The sequence below is a fragment of the Microtus pennsylvanicus genome, chromosome 7 (genome assembly GCF_037038515.1).
Source record: "Microtus pennsylvanicus isolate mMicPen1 chromosome 7, mMicPen1.hap1, whole genome shotgun sequence".
In the NCBI taxonomy this organism is placed as follows: Eukaryota; Metazoa; Chordata; class Mammalia; order Rodentia; family Cricetidae; genus Microtus; species Microtus pennsylvanicus.
In genome coordinates this window covers 66,963,972-66,982,218 of record NC_134585.1, presented here as the reverse complement: position 1 = coordinate 66,982,218, position 18,247 = coordinate 66,963,972, and the positions used below count along the sequence as shown (strand labels likewise).

At 45.0% G+C, this 18,247-nt stretch overlaps 2 protein-coding genes across 3 annotated transcripts in view; one reads left to right on the top strand and one right to left on the bottom strand.

Annotated features, from left to right (window-relative positions):
- Tnni3k (TNNI3 interacting kinase) overlaps positions 1-18,247 on the bottom strand; it is a 219,051-nt gene that overhangs the window by 40,766 nt on the left and 160,038 nt on the right. The gene's annotated exons all lie outside the window — the stretch shown is intronic.
- On the top strand, positions 2,343-16,929 carry Lrrc53 (leucine rich repeat containing 53). Its single transcript, XM_075978711.1, is given in 7 exon segments — positions 2,343-2,451; positions 4,240-4,343; positions 6,521-6,737; positions 6,740-7,106; positions 7,108-7,334; positions 11,493-12,005; positions 14,651-16,929. Coding segments are annotated over 7 exon segments (3,816 nt in total).

Here is an 18,247-nt window from a genome sequence, read left to right as displayed (position 1 = left end):
TACCCTTACATGTACAGGCAGAAAGTTCCCAACACCCAGGCCTTCCCCAGTGAGTGTGCCCTCTCTGTTCACATGGTCACTCTCTCTGGAGTCCTTTGTCCTTGAAATACATCTTTTCAGTTGACTTGAAGCCAACTGTTTCAGGCTTGGTCCCTTGGTTCTCCTCTTTCTCTCTAAATTTTAATGTTCCCAGGACAGTTATTTTGAGACAGTTTGTTGACAAATTGGCAGCCTCATGTCTGTAAAGTACAACTCCTCCTTTACTACCTCAATACTGTTTCTGAGCATGAGTTCACACATGCAGTTGAGTGTCCTTAGTCTTTCCCATTTCAGTCAGTGACAAATGTGTCTACCTATAATACTCTAAAGCAGAGAATAATCTTTGACTTCTTTCTTCACTGTGTTTGCATCCAGTGTACTGGGTAATTGTATGGTTTTTCCTTCAAAGTTTATACAAAACCTCCACGATCAAAGTAGCTTATGTTATATAAACCTGCCTACAGATAAATGCTGTAAGCATGCCCTAGTAAGAAGATACTGGGGCATGGGCAAAATAGGTAAAACCTACAAGACGCAGTCACTCAACAGAGAGTAAGGACCAAAGGAAGTCTTATGCTTTTGTTCTTTTTCTAACAGCTTTTATTCTGAGGATGGATAACCTAAATCCAACACAGGAATTTATATCGCTATAGTTGTTTGTTTGAGTAACCAGAGGGCAGAATTCAAGTCCATCATAATACGTTGTCCATTGCTGTATAACAAATGATCAAGAGTCTCTAGAAAAATGTATGGTTTTGTTGTTTTTGCCTTGTTTCTATGGGTCATAAGCTCAGCTCAGATTAGCTTGGTCCTTTCTTGAGAGTCTTACCATATTGAAATCAAGGTGCTGGATGCCACTGAGACTCTTACTTAAGATTCACTGATTACATCCAAGATCATAGACAGTTGGTAGAACGTGTTTTCCTATGCTTTTGTGACCCAGGTCTTTGCTTTCATATTGTATTGCTCAGGAATGGCCCTAGACTTTCAGAGGATGCCCACACCTGCCTGCCTGGTATGGGTAGTTCACAAGATGGAAGCTTGGTTTTCTCCTGGCCACCATGTGTTCATGTCCCTGAGTGTTTCCTCTGTGGCCAGCTATAAATAATTGCTGCACCTGAGTGGGTAGCCCCCCACAGGACAACCTTCCTCTGCATATAACAGAGGAGAATCATAGATACAGCATCTCCTCATCTTCACATACTCTGTCCACTCTCCTGGAGAGGGATTTTATATATATACATATACATACATACATACATATATATATATATATATATGTGTGTGTGTGTGTGTGTGTGTGTGTGTACAACAGGTGAGAATGTTATGGGTGGTTCTGGAACCCTGCCTGTCACAAGGAGACAGTAGAGATCAAAGGGATCCTAGGGGGAAAAAATCCAGTGAACTGTCGAACTGTCTCATAAGCTCTGGACTACATACATGGGCAATCTTCTGCTGCACAGTAAGGCCACAAGAAATGGGCCGAGGTTATATTTACAGCTCATAAGGCCTTGTTCTGGGTATTTTCTCACTGAACAACTGTGTGACTTTTATGCTCAGCCTAGAGAAAACTGCCACACTCTGCAGATCCAGCTAATAAACTGCATCCTTCTGGCCCAAGTGAATCCACAAAATAGTTTCCCATCTTCTACTCAATTTGTCTCCATCTTCCTTAGAGCCAGTGAATACATATCAACTATAGCTATAAGGGATTTGGAAAGTGAGCAATGTTTTATGTGTTCTTGAAGATTTAGCGTTGTCTGCCAGACTGATTTCACTTTTGTAAAGTCAAATTATATCATTAAAATGAAAAAATTCATCTTCAACCTCCCTACCTCTCTACTGTCAGAGGTACATCCGGTCCTGCAGACATCATTCACATTGTCTACTATTAGTGAGGCTTCTCTGCCTGTTTCAAAGTGTGATCCAGAAGCAGTCGAGGTAATCACTTAAGCACGCACCTCAGAACAAGCAAGCTTTCTCACTAAAGCCTGTAATCATGCCCCATCTCATTTGCATAAGTGAAGAACAGCATCCTGGCATTCTTCTCTAAGGTAGCAGCCTGTCATGTGATCTCTGACTTACTCCTCCTCTTGCACAATCCTGTCTGGCCACACACAGCCTGTATGGGGCTCACCACATCCAATCAAAGCATCTGACCTGTGCAGTCTGCCATACTCCTTATGTTGACTAAGTTGACCCTCATATGGGTTCCGTCCATCATATCCCTCACGTGGGGTCACTACTCCACCCTGTACCACACCCTCACGTGCAATCGGCCACACCTCTAATCAGCACGAAATATGTGTTTTCGTGTTCAGCTGCTTATAACATATGTCACAGCAGAAGACAAACATCCAATGAGGCAGGACTCCACCTATATCCGCAGGATCACGGCCTTCTATCTGAACAGTTCACTCAAACTCTTATTGAAACAGTGATTGAATTGGTAATGTCCACTCCACCCTTACGGGTGGTCGGTTCACTCCACCCTCATGTATAATACACTGTACCTCTCATGTGGGGTACACCCTATGTGTTTTCTACCACACCCCTCATGTGCAGTCCACCATATCCCTCAAATGGGGTCAATTCCATCCTCGTGTAAGTTCCCTATGCCCTTTGTATGACCTACCCTACCCGTCACATGAGGCCCACCACGCCTATAATGTGGAGTTCACCATACCTTTGGGGAGTTCACACTTGTCTTTCTCCCCAGCAGAATTTCCTGTACATTGCTCTCTGTAGTAGTTTATACTTAAGGGTCACTTTGCCTGAGAATCCTTGTTTGCCTAGTAAGAGCCCTGGGGCTGAGCCTTTGCTGTTGCTTTTGTTCCATGGCATCATTTAGTATCAGGTGACCTGATACGTGATGTGGGATTCCCCTCTGTATGCTGTGAATACTATTGGTTAATAAAGGAACTGTCTTATGCCTTTGATAGGGTAGAGCAGAGCTAGATAGGGAAAACTAAACTGAATGCTGGAAGAAAGGAGGCAGAGTCAGAGAGAAGCCATGTAGCCCTGACAGAGCTGGACAGAACTTTACCCGGTAAGCCACAGCCTTGTGGCGATACACAGATTACTAGAAATGGGTTAAATTAAGATTTAAGAGTTAGCCAATAAGAAGTTAGTGCTAATGGGCCAAGCAGTGATTTAATTAATACAGTTTCTGTGTTGTTATTTCAGGATCTAGGTGGCTGGGAAACGAACAAGTGGCCTCCTACTACAGATACTTATTTTCACGTTCATTTGCCTGCTGCTATGTCACACCATAGTACGTTCCCCTGACGAGGCAGGGCTACATCTGTGTCTCCATTCCCAAAGTACAAAGGCCATGATCTACCTGGGCCGTGACTCTGAAATATGTGCCAAATTTCTTATTGAGCCAATAAATAAATTAATAATTTTATATTTTATTTTGTTCTCAAACTATTACATATTTAAGGCCTTCATTACAGACTGCTTCTTTTATTTTCCACAGAGAAATTCCTTTTAAGTGTCCCTTTTGAAGGGTGCTAACATTTCCCTGGGGAAGCTGGGAAAGGCCACATCATGGCGAACTTGAACATTTATTGTATTTACAACACCTCATCTAACTCTGTGTGGCTGATAGATTTTTTCTGTTGCTGTTGTTTTTATTTAATACATGAAATGCAGAAAATATGAAAAATGAAGTAATTTATGAATGGTACCATGGCTGGGCAGTAACAGCTGAATTCATTTCTGGGCAGAGCTAAGGTTCTAGTCTGGCTCCATTAGCTCTCCCTCCATAGGCATCTGGGTCTGCAGCTGTGTAAGGCTGGGAGCCTGAGGCTCTGCAGCCTTGGAGGCAGCATCAGCTTAAAGCCTTGGGTTCGCTCCTCTGCATGTGACTCTGATCACACTCAGTTCCCGTTTCTCTACCTCAAAGAAGATGCAGAATTAAAAGAAATAAGAAATAAGGCGACGTTTTGGGCCGAAGTGCTGCATCCTCAAAAGAGCTCTGCCAAGAACCTAAGCTACCAATAACAGGAATTTACGATCAAATGCGGTAATAGCTCCCTGTAAACTCAAAACACAGTTGTAGCTTTCTGTGTTTGCAAGCACACCGCGGGGCTCTTTAAGAAGCAGCCACCATCAAAAAGCTGAAGTCCAGGTGGCAGGCACCATCGCTCTCAAGGACACCACATTCTGATGAGTCTTCACTGTGCTCTCTTTCAGGTGGATGGCTCCTACCCCTTCATGTTGTGGGTGACAGTGTCCTCCCTGCGTCCTGTGTGGTGTGCACCCAAGATGTAACCCCGTGTCACCAGTTAACCTACACAGTAGGTAATAAGCTCATATCGCCACACAGCAGCGAGCGATGTTGCCGGCAAACTTCCTGCCGAGCCTGCACTATGCTGTGCGAACAGCTCTGAGGTCATCCAGAGAGGGGCACCCTCTGAAGAAGCAGGCCTTCCATCCCTGAGGGACTTGTAACTTCCTACTTTCTGTCCCTGAAGGTTAGTACCTTTAGGATCAACTGAGATATTTTTATTACAAAAGGATTATCTGCCACTCCTAAAGCTACATACTTAAAAACGAAGAAACGAATTTAGATTACGGAAGCTGCGTTTGTCTGGACTTTGTGTGGATTTGAACCTTACCACCAACTGAAGGAAATGTAAATGATTGTGAATCCTGAACTGCAATTGTTCAGCATTCATACGATTAACCAATGTACCAGCAAAACCGATTATTATCAAAGCCCATCTCATTTTGAAAGTCTGGTCGCTCTCTCGCTCTCTCTCTCTTTTTATCAGTGGTAAATGAGCTGTAGAAATGCTAACACGAAGTGCTGCCTGTGTTCATTACATATTGCTTGCTTAAGTCAACAATTTAATAAGACACCTTATTAACAAATTTGAGGAGAATGTGATTTACATCCTGATATTCGTGGAAGGGATAAACAAGCTATAAGCTCTGTCAGTGGAAAATTTTCAAAAATGAGACCAAGTGAAGACAGAGTGGAGGAAGGTAACTTCATTCATTTCTACAATCCCAGGACTGTCTGGGAATTTAGAGGTAGCCGTTCTCATCCTGTTTGAAAAGGGCGAGTTTCCTGTCAGTCGGAATGTGAACCATTCCTGGTCAGTTCCTGGAAGCAGCCGCGATGTGTCCCCATCCCATAAGCAGACTCCCTGGTGGAAGATGCCCTCTGCTTCAGGATGTGCCTGAGAGATGGCAGAGTTGATATCCCCTCCCCCTGCTCCTTGCTCTTCCATGTAACCTCACACCCAGGATGCTACCCATGCGCGGCTAGACTTCCTGAACACAGAGTCAGAAAGGGGCTGGGTGGTGTTTGTGTCTCCTAGCAGAGGAGTAATTGAGAGAAATCAGAGCTTTCTCAGTGAGAGTCTGAAATCCCCCAGGCATAGGGCACCCAACAAACAAAGAACCTCCCCCAGATCCTCTCAGACATGGCCGTGAGAGAGACAAAATGCCAAACTGGCCAGAATTAATAGAATTTAAATAATCGATAACAAATGCTTTAGAAAGTGCCCTGATTCAAGCTTCTGTGTGCTGCCAGGAGAGAGACAATTCTTCCCAGACAAGGCTCTCTGAGCTGGCTTTGTCTTTTAGGTTTTATCGCTTTGCTTTGTTTCAACCAAGCAGTCAGGATTTCCCAGGGGGGCAGGGATTTGCTTACTCTACGGTTGGTGGTTCCAATATCACCTTCAGACCTCCTGGGGACAATGGACTCCTTCATTCTCAAGATCCTGGCGTTTGCAGTCAAAACAACTTTAGCATGATAAAGACGTCTTAGGATGGCTCCTGATGGCAATGCATCTTTATTGAGTTAAAATGCTTTGGTTACTAATGACAGAGCAGCCGTGGCTCAGAGGTGATTATGGGGAAGGATTTCACAGTTGGAAATTCTGAGTGCCACCTGTCAGCACAGGATGGACCTCATTGGAGGGAAGGGATATCAGACAGGAGGCCAAGTTGGCCTCTACCTTAATGAGAGTCCTGCTGACACATCCTCCAGCTGTCTGGAGAAACTCTAGATATGATCAAGTTGACATCTGATCTAGTTAGCCCGCAGCAAAAAAAGAAAAAGGAAAAAAAAAAACAAAACTGAATTCCTCTCTACTCCCTGCACGTTTATGTTGGGAGGGGGGGGGAATAAAACAACTTATTTGACTTCCCAGCATAAATATCCAAGCTCTGGGCTTGGGGTGGAGCTCCACAGTCAGGACTCAACCCCAAGGGAGGCCTGAAAAGCCACCTTTAAAAGAACTTCAGTGTGGGCGAGCCGCCAAACCAATTAAGTCCACATAGTGAGGAACACAAGGGTTTGTGTTCCTTAAATGAGCATGTTTCCAGGAACAGCAGAGAGAGGTAAAATCCACCATTGTTATGGCCAGATTTTCCCAAACTTGCAATGGTTTCCATCTTGCTTCTTCCTGCCCATGTGACACATCTCCCTTTGTTCCTTCCTTGTGTATGTATCTGCTTCTAGCTTCTGCTTTCTTTCCTACAGCGGCCCCCGGTCCTTACTGATGGAAATATCTCCAAAGTTGAGAGCACCAGCCTGACTCTCCTGGTTAACCTGGCCCTGCTCTCTCTGAGCAGAACTGCTATCTACGGAATTCAGGAAGGTTCCCTACATGGTGTCACCGCGCTGTGGACCCTGTCGCTGGGCCACAACCACACCCCCTGTTCTCTGTCCGACCACACCTTAGCAAGCTGCGAAGCCTGCAGGTCCTGGTGCCGAGCAACAAGGTCTCCCTCACCCTGAGAGCAGTCTGGTTCAGGAGCACCAAGGCCCTGAGCAGACTCCTGCTGGATGGAAATCAGATCACTGACCTCACACAGAGTTCTCTTAGAGGCGTGAACCTTCACAGACTCAGGCTGAGGGACTTATCCAACAATTTCATTTCCTTTATTGAGAAGGATGTCTTTCAGTCTCTACCCCAACTGCAGGAAGTGGACCTTTCTAGAAACCTGTTGGCTCACATGCCGGATGCCTTTACCCCCCTGAAGCACCTAAGCCTTCTGAGCTTGGAGGGGAACCAGAGGAGCTGCACCTGTGACATCTACCTGGTTGAGCCTTTTAAGAAATTTCGTTAAGTCTCTGGCTTGCGGGTTCTATAATACGAAGGAAGTAAACTGTCAGGTATCCCCTCCGGCTACAGCTGCTGCAAAGATCATGCTGAGACTGTCTGAGACCAACTGTGACTCCAAGGGTCACAACCTCACTCTGGCTCTAAAGGACAGGCGTGCCCTCCTCCTGGGGCAGGACGTCGCTCTGATGACTGTGCTTGGCTTTGCAGGTATACCAGGGGAAAGTAGCCCCCATCTCTCCTCCCTCTAGTGTGTGTTCTTGGAGTGCCTGAGTCCTTTCTACAGCAGCTGGGGAGAGCCAGTGGGTTGCGGAAGGGAGAGGTTGGTGAAGGGGGTCTCAGTAGACCTGGCGTAAGTTGCAAGCACTTCCTGTTGAAGAACAGTGCAAGGCAAAGACAGGGGCCTGAGAATGAAGAACTCTGCTCCGGGTGTGATTAGCATAACCTGGAATAACTAACTTAACTTGTTACTTAGACTTCCTTTCATCATAGCTGTGACACAGGATAACCAAACACCAGACAGCACTGGAGTGTTTACTAGCATCCTAGGAAAAGTTTCAAGGACCTGGTGAGCAGTAGAGTCTTCCCTCGGGACATTCCCATCTAGGCACATTTCCTCCCTGTGACAATCATTTGTGGGGGCAGGAGAGATGATAGCTCAGCGGGTAAAGACATTTGTTTCCTGTCTGATGGCCCCAGGCCTGTCTGCAGGACCTACATAGAGTAGAGTTGTATGGCTTACTCACCCAATATTCATATTCTCTCTCTCTCTCTCTCTCTCTCTCTCTCTCTCTCTCTCTCTCTCTCTCTCTCTCTCTCTCCCTCTCTCTCTCTCCTCTCTCTCTCTCTCTCTCTCCTCTCTCTCTCTCTCACTCTCTCTCTCGTGTGTGTAAAGTAAGTATTTATAATTTTAAAACACAGCATAAGTGTGGAATTTTTAAAGACTAAAGATGCTGTGTTTAAAAATTTGCCAGTGGGCTTTTCCAGAACCACAAGAAGGTGTCAGCAAGGCAGGTGCAGGCACCTCTTGTGCAGAGTGTGGGGCGCAGTCAGTGAGGTCCGAAGCTTTGAACCCTGTCTGCCCCCGACAAGCTGTATGACTTAGAACAAGCGACTGTACATGTTTGGCCGGTTTTTTCTTCTGCTGGAGGGCTCTGTGTTCTTTGAGGACTCGAGTTTCCGACCTCTTTCATATCCTTGGCCCAGGCCGACAAGGGGGTAGCTAATCTCTCAAAGTTTAAGAGTAATGGAATTTAAAAATTCCTTGGCTATCATAGCTTGCCAGACAAATGATACGCAGTACTTTCATTAATTGAAATTTCTTGAGCTAATTTATCTCTCTGTGTGTTTTAGAATGATCTCAGTGCATGGTGGAAAATTTACATAGGGCAATGAGGAACATGTGTGTCTGTGATTCTGGTTGTGTGTGTGGGCACATGTATCCCTCCGTGTGTCTGTCTGCATGTTTCTAATTCTCTCCCTCTCACTCTGTCTCTCCCTCTCTTTCATGCTCCCTCATTCTCTCTCTCTCTGTCTCTGTCTCTCTCTCTCTCTCATTCTCTCTGTCTATGTCTATGACTGGGTGTGTGTGCATCCCTCTGAGTGTGTCAGTGTATGTTTCTGTGTGTGTGTGACTGTGATTGTAAACACACAGTGTTCTAAATCTGGAGGACAGAGGCTCACCAGTGGAATCCAAGGCTGAGCAGCGGATCCTTTACTATAAACCATCATGTGAGCAGAGGTTCCAGGTGAATGAATTGGGCACCAGCTCTTTGACTTCTGGTTGTACTTCTAATAGGAACCAGCCAATATAGTGACCACCCACACTCAAACTTCCTCAAAACAGAATGCGAATTCACCAGAAAAACAAATTCCTTTGAGATCTGTATAACAACATCAGTAATAAAAAATTCAAAACAATTTACTACAAATGACAAAACATCACAGTAGCAGCAAATGCTTCCTGGATGTGCCGAGTACCCAGTGGAGAGTTGACAGGTGTTCCAGAGGAAACTCAGGGGTGAGGGGTTCAGGCTGGATTGGTACATATCAGGTCGTATGACATAAAGTAGGCATGAAGCAGCTATGTTCATGGCAGTGCCTGCGCAACTTCCCACTTTCCAATGAATGTTCCCAGCTTTAAGAGGAGGGATTCCATGAACATTTGCCCAGCTTCTGCCTATAGCGAGTTTCAGCACACCACTCTGTAGGGCACTGCTTGGGGGTCCCACAACACGGTATCTTCTAGAACTATTTTTAGAACCAGACACTTAGAAATGTGTTTTGAAAGGGAACGGCTCTTTATCTGTATAGATGGGCTTAGGTTGTAAAAGATTCCAAAATCTTGTCAAAAATACCAGAAAGCTTAAAATATATAGGTCACCTCTGGCTCTGAAGCACTAAAATTCTCACGAAGGTGTCCAAACAGAATTTGGGGGTTGCCTGTCTCTCATTGCTACTAATACTGGATCACTGGCATCTGTCTGGCTTTTCTATGGGTTCTGGGGGCCCAACCTCAAATCCTTACACCTACATGGCAGGGACTTTATCCACAGAGCCAGCTCCCCGGCCCGGTTGGAGGATTTTTGCCAGCAATTTCGATTCTCTTTAATTTTCATATATAACTATGTTGCCTGATATCCCCCTTTTCTATCAAGTCCAAAATCATGTACTCATTAATAGTGTCATTGTGAAGGCCATGAGACACTGGCAGCCAACTGCTTAATCTTTGCCATAATCTTCATTTCAGAGGAGGAACTGACTTGCCCAAAGTCATACAGCAAGAGGCAGACCCTCTGTTCAGCCTTATTGGTCCTGGGCCTTCTTCATCACCACGGAGGTTTATTTGATTAGTCAACCCAGTGCTTCTGTTCTCAGAATGATGAAAAGATTTCTTTCTGTGACAGTCAACACATGCTTCTGTAGTACCATCCTTGTGCCTGGGTTTTGGGTTTTGGGGTTAGGGTGGTGAAAAAGACTAAAGATTCCTGTGTCTGCAGAATGATTAGTTCTAGCAGAGGAGCCCAAAGGGGGACAGGCAGAGTGAAGGCAGCATGGACAGAGTGACCCACTGTGTCATAATGTCGGAAACAAAGGAGGTGTGCATGGTTGGCAGTCGGGGACTCAAGTAACTAGGTGGCTGGGAATGCTATTCATCAAGATGGAAAAAGTGAAGTAGATATCAGAAGGACTTTTCCCAGCATTGCAATCAAGGGTCTTTTTCAGAGACCTCATTGACCTCTACTCAGAGGTCAATCTACATCTACCTACATCACAAAATGACAATGCCAGGCCCTCTGAAACTATCTGTCTTCCCTTTCAGTTCACAAGAAACACAGAATCCTTTTACAAGATGAGAGAAAACAAAATTAAAAAAAAATATCATGTTGTCAGATTTTGAAAAAAACAAACAAATGAAAACCTAAGCACACAAAAACCAGAACAACATTGAGGAATTTTGAAGGTACTGATTTAAAGTTTAAAGGACAAAGAAACCAAATAAGCAGAGGGAGAAGATGCCATAGTAAACATGGCAAAGACTGAAGTGCTCCTTAAGACAAGTGAACGTTGAAAGTATCAAGCTTGGAATAGGAAGATAGAAAGAAATTCAGGCAAGGGAGGAGTCTGGCCTTTCTACGAGTTGGCCACCAATGGTGATGGGTCTTCAGGACTGGGTAAAATAAGCCAAAGGCATGCGGGGTCAGTTTGTCATTGAGGATTAGGGTCCTGATATGTCCAGGGTATCTAGCAGCTATCATTTTTTATTATTTATGATTATATGAAAAAGTAAACTAAGAATTAAAATTTCTTTTTCATAAGCTGAAAATAACCCTTTGATGTTGGATGAACTACAGCCCTACCTAAGGGACTCCAGGCGTCTTTACAGTTGTTTTAAATAATATCGTGTATATGTGTGTTGTGGTGTAAGCCTGGATGTACATGGAGGCTAGAGGAGGATGTGGGGGTGTGGTACTCTACAGCCTTTACAGTAGACCCTTGAAACAGGGTATCTCACTGAACCTAGCTAGAGGTAGGCTGGCAGCCAGCAAGCCACAGTGGTCTTTCTTTTCTGTGTCCCATAACTCTGGTGTCATGGTGCACATGAGGCCGCACCCAGATTGTCTCATAGTGCTGGGAATTTGCACTCAGGTCCCAGTGTTTGTACAAAAAGCCCTCTTACTCAGGGAATCCCCTCCCTGACCCTATAATTCCTAAGATACAAACTGAGAAGTAGACTGAAGTAGTGCAAACAGCCTCCGTCTGGCGTGATGGTTTCCCCGTGGTGACAGGTGCCTCCTATACCTTCGCCTGTGTGAGAGCCACATTTCTCCCAGGATGCTCATCTAATGGTCTTTCTGTTTGTCACAGGAGTGGTTGGTCTCACATGTGCAGGGCTAGTCATATTTAACTGGAAACTCCAGCAAGGCAGAGCTAATGAGGGCACATCCAAAAACCTTCGCAGCAGAACCCGCGATGGATCCCGGTGTGCTCGTGAAGACAGAAATAGCTGTGCCATGGGATGCTGTAACTGCCACTTAACTGGGGAAAATGAGACAGAGGTCATGGCCCCTGTGGGTCTCAGAACAGAAATACCACGTAGACAGGAAAGCAGCCATCAAGCAATGCTAGCCTCCAAGTCCACGGCCCTGGATGCCTCCCTCTGGAAGCTCAAAGGGAGAGACCATGGTGCAGACAGCGCTTGCTCTTGCCTGGGTGATTCACTGCTACCGGCAAGATGCTTCGGGCCTCCTGGAAACAAGAAATCTCTTTATGATTCAAGCTTAGTTACAAGATGTCCAATGACAGCCAAAAAGCTAAGCAACCTGAAACATGGAGAAGTCCAGACTCAAATCCTGCCACAACACGGAACAAGAAAAATAGGTGAGCTTGTCGGTTAGAAAATCTCACTGTGCTTAGTTCTCAGGAGAGAGACCGCTTTTCAATTTCTCCAACAGAGAAGGGCTGTAAAACTCACTTTAGTCTGTTTCTTCCTTTTCTGAAGATATAAAGGTTCCAGGAGTGTATGTGTGCGCATGTGTGTGCTTGTGTGTAGGTAAACACACACATGTGCATATGTATGTATGCTTGTTTGTATATAAACATGTACATGTCTGAGTACCTGTGTGAGTGTGTATGTGTGTGTGCGAGCCCATGTGTCTCTGAGTGAGAGTGTGTTCCCGTGTATTTAGGCAGTGTGAGTCCCTCTGTCTGAGTACCCACATCTGGGTGAGCTGTCCGCTGCTCCTCCTCATCCTCTGGAACTGAGCATCCCTCCCCTGCCTGGAAAGAGAATTTTGAACCCCAACACCTAAAGAGGGTTAAAAAAAGAAAGAGAAGAAGCCTCTCCAACAGGAGTATTGCTATGATTTATGAGAGGGTGGTTACCAGTGTTCATCCCAACGTCCTCTGAGTTCTGATGCCAATCTGCAGTAAACAGCCTTCCCAGAGCGTGGCATTTGAGAAGAACGGCCTCTTAATGCCAGTGATTCATTTCAGGAATGATGTCAAGAAACTCACTTTGCTTGCTGAGCTGTCAAGGATGATAACTTCTCAGTTCTGGGAAAGTCAGGGCTTAATTCACGGTCCCACATTGGGAGCCCAGTGAACCTGGCCGTGACACCTACCTGCTGTCCAAGGGCAATGCCAATACTTAGGTGGAGGCAATGAATCTAGCATCTTTCTTTCCCTCCTGAGTTCTGGGGCAATGCTTTCAATCCCTGCAGTGCAAACTTACAGCTGCTCAGGAAGGAGGCTCTGCCACTTATTTCATGGTTTGGACGAAGCAAGGTTTTCTGAAAATGAATGACAGAGGAGCCATGGGATGCCCTTACTGTAGGAATCTGGCCCTAAGGCTGGATTTGGGCACCACAGGACAAGAAAGAAACTCTATTTTATTTCCTACGTGGCATACGGCAGAACGTCAGCTTATCTGACTGCATTTCTTGCTGCTTCCTTGGTTTGATTCTAGACAAAGATGGCCAAGAAAAAAAAATACAGCTGCCATAGAAATCAGAAAAGATTGGTTTTACTTTATAAGAAATAACGGCTCAGCTTTTTCATTTCCTCTTCGCAGCATCCAAGGCCTTGCTGTGTTTGCCTGTGGGGAAGTTCTACACACAAGGGGACATGGCTCGTTAACCCTCTGTAGCACTGTCTCCTTGCTTCACATGGGACCACATGTCTGTCATGTCAGTGGGGACCGTGAGGAGACAGACACCTGCAGTTCTGCAGCGCCCTGGGCCGGGAGGGAAGAATTCAAGCAAAGAGTCAAGGCCATACTTGGTCCTGAGGAAAAGTCTGAGTTTATGCCTGAAGCGTGGGGCTTCAGAACAGATTCCTGGGGCAGAGAAAGTGGCTAGGTGGCATCTTGTTGAATAGTTCTTGCTGTTGACCTCCAGTTTCCAGACGTCTCTGAGAATCGGATAGAGTCCATCAGCTCTTCCCCCTACACGGTATTTAGACTCACATGTGATTTCCATTTAACCCAGCCTCCCGACACCAGCACCTCCTCACAGCCACCCCACCCGCAAGGTTGAAGGTTGGCCTTAGGGTGTGCGACACTCTAGCCTGGAGCTTTGCCCTAATAGAGGAAAATTTTTCCTTTCTTTTTATCTAAATAAAATGATTTCATGAAACAAGTGAACCTAGGCTGGTGAGGCATAATTCTGTGAGTTGTGGGTAAGAGGTAGACCGATCCAAGTCCTGATGCATCACTGGGGAAAACATCCAACATCGAAATGCCTTCCCTTGCCCTTAAAAGTCACAAAAGGACAGCTCTTCTGTCATAGACCGTGGCTCCTGTGACTACCAAATGAGATAGCAACTGTGTAATATTTAGTATGCCTACTAGTTCTTCCTATGAACACAACCAATATTAGGGTTTCATTGATATTATTGAATGTGTATAATTGATAGTATATTTACATATGCCATTTAAAAGTCACAGGCAGATATCGGTACCAGATAATATACTAAATTACCTACTTATTAATAAATCTTTAGTGGATATTGCATTAATTTGCAGGAAGTAAAATAAGATATGGCTGTCTGCCTTCATTAAGGCAACAAGCATTTCTTTTTGTACTGTCTAGGTTACTCTGTTTGAGTCTTGAACATTGCTTAATATTTCATATACATTTTTCCAAATTTATATTCTAAAATGGAAAATGAATAATAAAAACTTAGTATGCCCTTTGAAATGGATTCAGATGTCATTCATCTTCAAAGCTAACATAACCATAACTAAATCTAAATATGAGTTAATATGAATGTCATTTAATTCCTAATGCCTAATACCGTTTCTAAGTCAGCATCACAGCTCATTGACAAATGACACCAAAGAATACCATTGCTAACACACCAACTAGCCAAGGGCCCTCTTTGGTATCGGCAGGAAATTAGGAAACATTCAGAAATTATGATTTTAAAGAAATCGTCCCACAATTTTCAAAAGGTTCCTAGGTCTTGGTTGGTTAGGATACTACAGCTATGCCCAGTGGTAAATTCCTTTATTTATTGTTTGGCAGATGTGAGCAGTACCACATTTGGAACCAGATATGTTACATCCGCCTCAACTTTGGCAAGAGAGAGTCTCGGGAAGCGTTTACCAGACAAATCATGGAAACCTCCAATAGGAAAAGGAGAGAATGCAGCACAGCCACCTGGACAGAGCTCATCCTCCAAGCTATGGGAGCCAGAGGCACGTGCTGTGGGAAGGATTTCCCACAGACATAGAGGGGATTGTAACGGTCACTGTGGCCTCTTAAAGCAGAACAAGCCTATGGATGTCCATCCTAACACTCCTCTCTCCTGCAAATGTGTGTCCTGGGATGAATTTCACGATTGTATGAAAGAGAAGAAGCCACGTCATAGAGCGCGCACCAAGTCGGAGAAAGAGCAAATCCAAATTAGCCGAGAAATAGAAAAATTCCTCAGGACTCAGGGGAACAAAGACAAATCAAAGCTGCCTGCAAAAACCAAGAAGTCGTGTTCTACAAAGAGGGTTAAATTCCATGCTCCTGATTTAGTTGGGGGGAACAGGTTGGTAGTGACAGCAGAAACACCAGCCTCTAGGAGACAGCTAGAGAGTGAAAGTCTTTACCCGACTTTGTTGGGTCTCAAAAACTGTACCAGCCTGGAGGAGGCCAAGGAGCCAAGAGGATGGCTTCCAGAGCAACAGGTTCTGAAAAAGAAGAGACTCAAGCAGTTCCATCTGAGTGAGAAAGGGAAGGGACGGAACTTAAGGATAAAATTAGATCTTCACCCCTTTGGAAAAGCTAGGGTACACCCGGAAGACATCCCACAAGAACTCCCCAAGAAACATAAACAAAGAGCGTTACTTCCCAAGAAAGCAGCCAGAACTTCTGAGAGAAAATTCAAAGCAACACCCATGTCTTTCGTTAGTTCTCAGCTGCCAGACAGGCGCAGCGGTGCTAAACTCACTTGTCCAAAGGTGCCACTGGAAAGTGCCTCACAGCAGACCTCTTACCAGGAAAGGAATGGCCTCCACGGAGCTGACAGCTTGTCTGTGGACCATGTGAGCTCTGTGCAGAGTGGGTGCTGCCCGGTGGGCCACATTCCTAAGGGAAGTTCATCACCAGTGTGGCAGTCTATTACCAGGATTGCTGAGCACCAGAGCTCCCTCCCTCCCTTCTCAGCTGTGCAAATGGAAAATGCTACCCAGCTACAAACGGAAGCTATGGGTCCCTCTGCAGCCCATTTGAGAAATGAAGAGGGCAGTGTTTCATCACCTCAACATGCTGCTACGGAACCTACTGACCATGTGGTAACGGTGTTGACTCAATGTACCCACCAGGACAAACCAAAGCTCAATGAGCTACACCAGTTCACTTTGTCCCCCAGTTACCAGGTGATTGACACCTTCCAGGGGGATCACAGCTTGGGTAAAATTCAAGCTTTACAACAGGAAGAGCAAAAACTAAGCCACGAACAGCCTGGAAGTGAAGAAAAACCATTAGTGAGAAAATCTAAAATATTACATCAAAGTGTGGAAAGTCGTATTGTGGATGGGGAAGGAAATGGCAGGGGAAACAAGAGCTCTTACACAGAGGATTTGGATTCCTCTCCCACTGCCTGGATACAACCCCACAGTAACCTGCCACGCACGAGGCCACAATCTATTCCACACCCCAAAAGAACAGAACTGCTCAAGGAGATCTGTTCATCTCCCACTGGGAGGCAAGTCCTTGGCCATTTACAGGACAGCAGTGAAGGCAAAGCTGACACTGGAAATGCAACAGTAGGGGATAAACATGGGGCGGCACCAGGAACACAGGGCGGGGTGACGGAACAGAAACAAGCCCCCGACAAGAGAAAGACAGATTCTAGTTCAGGAAGTCGTATGACACAAACGGGTACCACAGATGAAAGGCAGCAGCCACGGGAAGGTAGGGGGAAGGAGAAACTTGCGTCGTGCTATTCCAGCTCTGACAAGGAGAAAGTTTCCGTTAAAGACCTGAGTAAAGGCAAAACCAGTGCACTGCAGAGTGAGGCAGGTTCTCCCACTCTGAACCAGGAGTCTCATTGTCGAGACCTTGGAGATAAACACCCAGATGTCGGGGCACATGAGGACAATGCTGGGACAGTGGGGATGCTAGGACCTTCTTACCCATCATGGGAGTTGAATACCACTCATTCTGAGGCAGGAAACGGGGTGCCTCTAGTTCCTAACAGAGAAAACAGAACTGAAAACCCTGCTTGCAAAGCTGCATCACACCCACCATCTCCGGGACACTCTAATCCACCACTTTTAGTAGTAGAGGGTCAGAGACAGCAAGCTGCATAACATGCATTTCCTGCATAGGCTGCCTTCTGAAGGATCAAAAGCATCTCTAGCCATTGTGTATGCTGAACATGCACTGTTTAGGGCATAAATGCTCAGTAATTCTTCATTTCCAGTGAAATAGAAGTTCATAGTCAGCTATAGTACAAAAATGGAAGCTAGAGCCAGGAGATTGTACCCTACAGTTGAGTAAACAGGCTACTTTAGGGAATGGAATGATGGAAACCTTCGCCTGGTCTTAGAAAATCAACCAAAAAAATCCCTCAAATGAATGAAAGAGTCAACATGAAAAGGACATTTTGCATTTGATGTATATTTTATGGAAATTGTTATACACGTCTCAATTAGTGCTATTACAATTTTGCTTTCCACACCGATGATTATATATTCATGTGTGCCTGATCTGTTTTCCTAATTAGGTATAATGAAAATTCAGCTATGTTTGTTAATTGTACTGCAGAGTGGTAAATTTTGCCCATTTGTAATTTCTCTGTCGATAATTTTCTTAGATCTCAAGTAGAAGTCTTTAAAAATCTGCCATTCATCTAAGAGAAAAAAATTGAGGGTTTCCAAGCCAACTGTAAAATTTGAAAAATCCTCTAAGTCCAGAAGAGGGCGATCTCAGCTTCCTTCCTTTCAGAAGGGCAAACACAGGTTTCAGAAGCAACACAATGGCTCAAGAACAAAAGGAATTTTTAACGAGTTTTATTGCCAATTGTTATTAATATAAGGCTTTGAAAACCAAATAACCCATTAACATGGATCTTGGGAGGTTTGATCTCTCCAGTTGAGCTTGCTGCACCATTTGTTGAGAGTACCCTCCTTGCAGAGAGACCAAATGTGCACATAAACACTGGATTCGTGAGCAATCGTGAATAAACCTCTTTGTTGCAAGTCACATTTACCTGAAAACTACAGGTCACGCCAGGCAATTTATACTGATACCAGTAAGATGGTCAGCCCTATACAATCACAGATCAGAAGACATTCTTCACATTGTCTGGTGGGGGTAGGGGCAGACGAAAGAGAAACAAGTGTTCTCTTTCCCATCTTTCTATCTATCCCAGCCTCTGTGTCCTTTTAGTTATATTTGATATTTATAATACCAAATAGATTTAGCAGATTGCTCAGACCTTGCAAACTCTGGTGTCCCACTTCTATTTCCTGTGTGGCACTGACAGCAAATGATGAACCGTTCTACTTTCTAAAGTCCTTCACTTGCTTCCTCTGTCTTGCGGAGAGTCAGACATCTCTGGCTCAGCTTTTGCCCTGTCTGCTTCCATTTGGCCTTTCTACCTGGTTCCAGTCCCATGACATCCTG